The following is an 8,508-nucleotide window of genomic DNA, read 5'->3' as shown; positions in this document are numbered from 1 at the left end:
GGGTGCACCTACCGCCAGGTCCACTGCACATTTCGTTACAGAAGGTTTGTACGGCAAAACCCTGCTACACCCTACCGCCAGGTGCTCTGGCGGTAGGTTTAGACAGCCTACCGCCAGGCCTCCTGGCGGTAGGTACTTATCCACGTCAGCGCAGTCAAACGGCCGCCGTCCCCCTCCGTCGCACCCTACCGCCATGGGACGTGGCGGTAGGCTGTCTAACCCTACCGCCAGAGGCCCTGGCGGTAGCAAAAGGGTCAAATCCTGAATTTTTTTGCAACCGAGGTCAGATCTTGAATTTTTTACCAAAAAGGGTCAAAACACGAAATTCGGTCACATGTCAACAGAAATCAATTACATCGTTGGATTCGTATTTGAAATTTTCAATGATATAATTTTTGGTAACATGCATAAACATAATCTATAGTTAAAATTTGACACAATACATAATGTAGACCAATAAACCATGACGGAGGTAGTAGTCAGGTGTAGCCTAATGTGCTATTAATAATCCCAAAAAAGAGAAGAACACCAAACCACGTCCCACGACCCAACATGACCCGGGACGGTCTCAAAAAGCAATCCATCGACATGACCCAGGACCCAACATGATCGATATCGTGTCTCAAAATCAGGCCATATATCCTTCCCGATTAAAAACCCAGGAATGTCAAGAACCAAGGATCCACAAAAACAATGTTAGAAACGGATGACATACATGCTATTCCGTGATCCAAATGTACGGGCGGGCTTCTCCCGATTGGATTCAGGTTCGATCAGGATGGCTCATGCCCCATATCGCCGCCGTTTGCGTTTGACGCGGCTCTTGTCCTTGTAGTACTCTTGGCCGTTGAGCAGAAGCGGAACAGTGTAGTGCCCACCGTTCTCCTCCACGCCGGTGACGCTAGTATCGTCATGGTAGAGAGCACCATCGTCAGCTTGCGCGTCAGGGCCTGACTTCAATGGCGGTGGTGACACCCGTTGATGTTCGGCGGCGGCGGCAGCGGCTGCGACGGCCAGCACCTTGTCAGGGCCCTGCTGAGCAAACGCCTGGAGAAGAAGAAGAAGGAGAAGAACCAACACCTTCAGTTAACGGATCCCCAAATCACTAAATCAGGGACGAATTCGGCCCCAAGTTCCCCCAACGCACGCACGCAACGCGTCGATCCTTACGCACCTCCTGGTCGGCCGGCTGTCGCTTCCTCTGCTCCCCGGCGGCGACGGTCAATCCGATGCGGGTGAGCACCGTGCTCAAGAGCGGAGGCGAGGTGATCTGGTACTCGCTCATGACCCAGCCGCTGGGGTCCTTGTTCCCCGCGCGCTTGTAGGTGAGGTCGTACCTCCTGTAGCTGATGTCCACCTCGCCGGCGCCATCGCAGAACAGGGTGACGGTCCCGACCCTGCCATTCTGCCCTTGCCACATGCCGCCGCCCTTGACGACGCGCTTGACGCGGCCCCCGTTCCTGGGAGGCCCGAAGAAGAAGGCCTGGTCGCTGGTCCCGTGGTTGTGCTTCTCCATGAGGTCCCACGGCGGGAGGCTCATGGGGTCGTCGTCGATGACGGCGCGCCCGTGGCCGTGGGGCTTGTCGAGGCCGACCGCGCGGGGGAGGAGGTAGGAGGCGACGATGTCGGCGTCGGTGGGGTCGAACTTGAACGCCGCCGCCATGTCGCGGCCGAAGCCGAACCGCGAGGCTTCCATGCCCTCCGCAGTCCGCACTGCTCTGCTCCGCAAACGCAAACGAATGGTCCCTTGGTTCCCGTGCCCGTGCCGGTGTGATTTGGCAAAGGGGCACAGCTAATATGAGCCGATCGAATCGCCGACTGGAACACTACTTGAGAGCCCAGATTACTTGGGGGCCAAGAAGTCGCTCGTTTAAGCTTTGCAATGCCATTCCAACTCTTCAGGCTAGTCTGACTTCTTTTCGCTATATATCAATCAGGATACCACTCTTGACTAATTTATGCTCTATAGTAAGTACTGTAGGTGACTGCAGCCCTCCCCGCCCCTAACCCTAACCGCGCCAGCCGCCCCTCCACGCTCCTCCCCCGCTTCGCCGCCGCCGGAGGGGACACAGGCGAAGCCCGCGTGGTCCCCAGGGAAGGTGGCGGCGGGGCGTACTTGCCGTTCTCGCGCGCGCGGCGGTGTTCTGCCGGGGGCTGGCGCCTGCTGCCCGTGACTGCAGATCAGGATACCACTCTTGACTAATTTATGCTCTATAATTGCTTCGTGGCCGTTTACCATGTTGAAGGGATTAGATTCACTCATGTGAGCCATAGGATGCAGAGTTGAAAATTTTGTTCGGGAATCAACACCAAATCTGCTGAACAATGACCCTCTGACCAAGATCAGCGACGCTTGCAGTCTACTAGTACTAGAATACAGTGGTAATTCAAAATTTGGAAATAGTTCTTGCTGCAGAAGGCTGCTTCATGCTCTCAAGTACATAATCCGTGACGAAAATGTTGTTCCAAGAGAAAGGATGTTACAGACATGCGCATTATTTAGGAGGCAGGCAAGCTGTACACCGCACTTCATCAGTACGCTGACCGAGGCCGATGCGCTGCCATGTGAGCACATTCCAACCTACAGTTCATCTTTAGGTGCGTCTAAGCAGTCCTCATCCCAGACGAAGGGGAACTTCAACTTCGCTGCCGTGTGAGCCATACTCCAATCTTCATACAGAAATCTACAACACGCAACATTTCCAATATCAAAAAACACTAGAGTAGTATTTGACATCCATAGATGCATCGTTCATATCTAATTAACATGTAAAATGTGTGACAACTGGACACAACATCACAGGAAGATTCGTGGAGGGGCTGTCGAGCGATCTGTGACAGTGTTTCATGTTCATTTCAAGTTACGGGTATTTACTTTGTGATATTTGGAAATTAAGTCATCGATGTTTTGTTCTACTTATGAGGAGATATGAAAAGGTTCTTGGTACTTAGATTGTGTTCGAACTCCAAATGTTGGATTTTAAAGGAAGAAAATTGTCAAAAATAAAACACTATGCCATTTTCCCACCTTTGAAACTGTTTTTTTTCTCAGTACTGAACAAGCAGCGGTTTGGGGGATAAAATTGATTTTGACAACATGTGTGTATAGCACCCAACACAAGTTACTCTACAGTGATGGGTATGGACAAATCAATTCAGTTTATGTTGTCAACTACTATAGGTTAAGACATTCAAGCAAGGTATACATACATCTTCACAGGTGGGCGCGATATGATCACAAGCACCTGTAAATCTTCATGTTCATCAGAATTCCAAACCTGCAATCAAAAGGGGCATGGTGTAAGCACTAGCATGCAAATGGATTCCCATGCATAATCTTAAAATCTAGCGATGGTTTCATGACTACGAGTGTGCTGAATAATGATGGCAGCCATCCATCATCTTTACCTGGTGTGGATCATTTACAGGAACTGTGAATGTGCTATTCTGAAAGACAGGAATCTCCTGAGGCGTTCCCGGGTACGGCAGTGAGGTCGACCCCAGCAAGAGAGTGCCTCTCCCTTTGAGGACAACAAAGACCTCCTCACACGAGTGTCTGTGGATCGGTGTCCTCTGGCCCGCACTAATTGTTTGGAGCCACACCTCCACCTAGAGGAAAGCATTTCACATAATAAGCAAGAAAGAACAGCTCCATCTAGATGGACACATTGTCCAATATAGATGAACCAAAGAAACCATATCTATACATGAGGTACATCCAAGTAAAGGTTTGCGTAACTTCATAGACCAAGGAATGGAAAAGCAAGGTACAGTTTGGTTCCTGGATTGATTGCTCACCTCCTTCATGCCGTGAGCTAGCGCGCCCGCAACGGTTATATGCGAGAATCCTCCAATTCCATAGTTGCTCTGGTGCATTTTGTTTATATCTTTCACGACTGAATTGTCTGGATACAACGGTAGATACAGTTAGCACTTGGTAGAACTGAGATCAATTTGGCTGCATACACTAGATACAGTTAGTTAGCACTTGCTGGAACAGAGATTAGCTTGGGTGGGCACACTAGATGACTAGAACTCGATACATTTAGATCTGGAGTTGAATTGGCTACAACTGAACTGTCTATTATCCATTACTCCTGTACTTAACTAAGGCACTTAGATCTGGAGTTGAATTGGCTCGAACTGACTGAAATCTCATTGCTATATAAAATTCACCGGTAACCTTCAAAATCACTGGGAACTTAGATCAGTGTGTAAATTTTAAACATGATCTTAGCTAGTAAATGTGAAGTGTTGATCGAGAACGGAAGTTCCAAGAACTGCAGAAGTAAACTGAAAGGGGGAGAGGAGACCTCGGGGGCAGGAAGGCTCGGCTACTGGGAGTAAGGCGGCCGCGGCGGCCGGCGCCGGCGAAGCGGGGCCCGCGGACGGATGCAGCTGTTGTGTGTCCACTCGCCATCTTTCTAGCGCTTTCTTTTTCACGTGTGTCTGTCTTCGGTTTTCCGCACCTTGTCGACGAATTCTGAATTAATAGTGTTGCAGACATGTGATCTTGGTACTAATATAATACTACAGTGTACTAGTACTAGCCCTACTCTGAGAAATGGCTACAGTGCATAAACATGTCAGACATGCATATTGCATTTTTTATAGGTCCGCATCTGGATAAGGATAAGTGGATATGGATTTGGATATGGGTCAGACATGCATGTTGATATTTTTACAGTAAAGAAGCCCGTTTGAGTACATGTTGATTTTTACAGTGTGTAATAAAAATCTATTATTATTGTAGTAGGGTACCAATATACATGAACAGACGTTGACACTCGATGAACAATTATCGGTCGATGAATGCAATCTAGTGTAAGTTATCTCGTTCACACAAGAATAAATAGACCTACGCAACAACACACAAGTTTGCCGACATCCGCCGGTGCGGCTATTTAAGTCGGTCGGCGTCCGCCTCGCGTGGTGATGTGGGACTAAATTTTGGGTGCATCGATGAAAGAAGGAGGAGCTTTTATCGCTGCATGTGGGACCGCTACGACCTGCAGCAAGGTCGGCGGACGCGCATCCGCTTCATATTTGGGTTGGATATGAGGGGTGCCAGTCAGTCCGGGCGTTTAAGGCCCGTTTAAGGAGCCCGTCTGAGTCGAAATTTCATGACCGGCAGTGACCGGGCGGCTTGCTCGGGCGTTTGAGGCGGCTTTGGGGTGGCCGGCTGTAGATGCTCTCAGAGCATCTCAACGTTCCCTGCAAAATATCCCGTAAACTATTTTTGTGGGATGTTCATAAAAATTATGAAAAAACTTAATAGGTGAGGTGTTCTCTCAGTTCTCATAAAACATCTCTCCCAAAAATCGTTTTTTCTAGTTTCCATTAAACAACCATACAAATGCACATGCATGCATATACTATTCATCATAATAATTCAAATAATATTATTTTTGACACACATACTTGATACTCATTTCAAATACATGATTTTGAAAATTTGATTTGAAATTCAAATTCAAATTGAAACATAGTAAATGGTTTAAAGTAGACATAACAAATGGTTCACCTAAACAAGGACATCAGCACATAAAGCCTAAATAGATAGATCAATTATAGAACATCACTGATGACTTTCATCAACATTATTAGTCCCAGAATTGTGGTCATTCACGCTGCCATGATGCTAGAAAAGAAAATTACGAGGAAAAGGGGAGTTTCATTCCAATGTAACAGGGTTTACAATCCAGAGGCAACAATTCCTCAACACATTGAGGACCTTTGTTCATCCAAACAGCCATGCAAAACTTGTATGATTGTAAACAACCAATCGAATTGCTACCTTGTTTTGTTCTCTTCTAATTTTCAATGGAACAAACTCCCTCCCTTTGATAAGGGCCTTAATCTCAGCTGCTAAATGACCATACGCCAACCGGAAAAGAGTACCATCGGTTGGTAGATAGAGCTTCAATAAGAATCAGATTGAACGAGGATCAACAAGTCCATTGTTGTATGGGCAGTGCCATACCTTGCATCTAATATCTGAGTCATGAGTTTAACAAACATCTAAGTGATTGTGACATTATCTCACAACTTACTCCTCCTGGAACTCTACAGAGAAATGCAGTATCAGAAAGGTGTAACCGTACCTTGCTAGACATGGTGAGGTCAATGATGTCGTTTACCGATCTGTTGTTATCATTCTGGGGATATGCACTTGAAACAACAACATAAACACTAAACAGAGCACCGTCTAAGTCTGTTGAGACGAAACCATATGAGTTATGGAATAGGAAGAAACCCAATCTGTCGCATCTCAAGATTTGGGGTTGCGAGACTTATGTAAAACGTTTACAGCCAAATAAGCTCAATCCCAAGGTAGACAAATGTTATTTTGTAGGTTATCCCAAAGAAACAATAGGGTATTCCTTCTACCAAAAGTAGGAAGACAAAGTGTTTGCCGCTAAGAATGGACACTTTCTAGAGAAGGAGTTTCTCGCTAAAGAAGTAAGTGGGAGGACAGTACAACTTGATGAGATTACTGAATCTTCAGAAGTGATCAGGACTAACAAAATGGAATCTGTTCCAGAAGTTATCCACGCAATTGAATCAGAAGTTACTACTCCCGTTGTAGTAACTCCGGTTAAAACTGTAACTGAACCGCGCAGGCCAGGAAGAGTTATCAAACCTCCTGAATGGTTTCATAATGAAGTATTCATCTTAGAAGAAGATGAACCCGCACACTACAGAGAAGCGATGGCGGCGTTGTAACACCCCCAGTGTCAAGCTACAGTAATCTGCCTCTAATGGTGCCATGTCATGACCTTTTCACTAACCCATTTGTCACTTGATCAAAATTCAAATCAAACTCAAATTTAAAATAAAGTAAAAACAATATTTATTAAAACAACAAGATAAAAATGTTCATTGTACTTAAAATAATCAAAGAGTAATTTTCATGGTTAAATAAACTTTTTATAAAGTCTTTAAGTGACCTAAAATAATTAAAACAGAAGCCAAATATTTATTAATTTTCAAAATTATAGAAATTTTCAAAACTATTTTGTTTGCCCCCAAACTTTTTCTGGGAGTGCTATCTATTGAAATGTAACTTGTGGGACTAGTTACATGTTTTACAAAAGCCAATTAGTGGCTAAAGACAATACAAAACTTAAAAGAAAAAGAAAATAGTAAAAATAAAATAAAAGGCCTCTACCCCTGGGCCTTAGGCCGCAGGGACAGGCCCGGACCGGCTCGGCCCAGCCTGCCTCCCCCCGTCGTCCTATACCTCCCTCCTCCACCTGTCGAGGGCGACCGAGGCAGAGCTCGTCCCCGCCGCGCCAGCTCGCTACCCGGGTTGCTACAGGCGCCGCAGGGCAGATAAGGCCGCCCCCTTCTCCCCCACAAACCCTAGACCCCCCATCCCTCTCCCTCGTCTCGCCCCCTTCCTTTTTCTTCGAAGCCACCACAGCTGTCGCCGCGCCATGGCCGTGCACACGCTCCGAGACCATCCCGCGTGGCAGTGGATGTCCAGGAGGGTGGTCGTGGTCTTCTTCATCGCCTGCAACTCCAGATCAAGCCGGAGCTTCCCCCAGCCTGTCGCCCCGCTCGTCTTCCCCACCTTCGGCCATCGGAGGCCGTCGCCGATTCACCGTCCACAACGCCTCCCCGACCTCACCGACGACTGCTACGGATGCGCCGTGAGCCCCCGCCCCCGCGAAAATCCCCTTGTTCCCGTCTCGTTCCATCACCGTATGTCGTCGCCCCTCGAGCCCCGACCGCCATGACCGAAGCATGGCGCCGCACTGTTGGTTGCGTCACTCCGGTGACCTGTTGGCCACACACGTGCGCCCGTCGTCTCCGCCGTGCTTCCTGGGTGCCTCTAGCCCCCTGTTCTCCGTGTGCGCGCCCGTGGCTTCGACTCCGTCGAGCCCGAGCCACGGCCTCCACCTAGGCTCGCCGCCGACGTGACTCCCTGCTACCTCCGGTCGTGCAACAGCCACCACCCGACGTGGCTCACCGCCCTCGACCCAACGCGCCCTTCTGCGCGTCAAACGAAGGCCGGGGGCCGAATCCCGCCCCATTCCGGCGAAGAACCACCGCGGGACAGGTCGCCGAAGGCTCTCCGGCGGCGCCCTCCGACGTGGCCTGCCGTTGGGGCCCACCTGGGTAACTGCCAATGGGCCCCTGGCCCTAGTTGACCGCGTTAACCCGGTCAACTATGCTGACTGTGCCCCCCCTGCCGCTGACATGTGTGCCACAACATAGCTAATTAGTGTTAATTAGAATTAACCTAGCCTGTTCACTAGCTCTCCCACTGACACGCTGGGTCTACCGCTAACTAATCTCTGTTTAGTTTAAATAAGTTCTGGTTAGTTCTATCTCACTGACACGCGGGCCCAGCACACTGTTCCAGTGGATAAGGCTGTCTAGTCAGCCTGCTGACTGGGCAGCTGGCCCACGAGTCAGCCTCTGCTGACTGCGCAGTTGACTTAGTCAACTATCCCACCTGTCTAGCTCATGTGCACACTTCTGGGTACACTTTTGTGTATC

General features: G+C 48.6%; 1 protein-coding gene and 1 pseudogene across 1 annotated transcript; both read right to left on the bottom strand.

Annotated features, from left to right (window-relative positions):
* Window positions 1–589: 589 nt before the first annotated feature.
* On the bottom strand, window positions 590–1,928 carry LOC119307917. Its single transcript, XM_037584014.1, has 2 exons — window positions 1,175–1,928; window positions 590–1,047 (listed from the first exon to the last, which is right to left on the bottom strand). The coding sequence occupies exons 1-2, from the start codon at window positions 1,694–1,696 to the stop codon at window positions 784–786; spliced, it is 786 nt and encodes a 261-aa protein (XP_037439911.1). The 5' UTR covers window positions 1,697–1,928; the 3' UTR covers window positions 590–783.
* Window positions 1,929–2,319: 391 nt separating this feature from the next.
* Window positions 2,320–4,546, bottom strand: LOC119307916 (annotated as a pseudogene).
* Between the last annotated feature and the right edge of the window lie 3,962 nt (window positions 4,547–8,508).

Source organism: Triticum dicoccoides, chromosome 5B (genome assembly GCF_002162155.2).
Source record: "Triticum dicoccoides isolate Atlit2015 ecotype Zavitan chromosome 5B, WEW_v2.0, whole genome shotgun sequence".
NCBI lineage: Eukaryota > Viridiplantae > Streptophyta > Magnoliopsida > Poales > Poaceae > Triticum > Triticum dicoccoides.
This window is presented reverse-complemented; position numbering and strand designations above follow the sequence as displayed.

What these genes read in the sequence shown, in the direction of transcription:
- LOC119307917 (XM_037584014.1), bottom strand. Translation starts at nt 1,696, where the DNA reads ATGGAAGCCTCGCGGTTCGGCTTCGGCCGCGACATGGCGGCGGCGTTC. An exon ending in GACAGCCGGCCGACCAGGAG is followed by an intron (nt 1,048 to 1,174) that starts GTGCGTAAGGAT and finishes CTTCTTCTCCAG; the next exon opens with GCGTTTGCTCAGCAGGGCCC.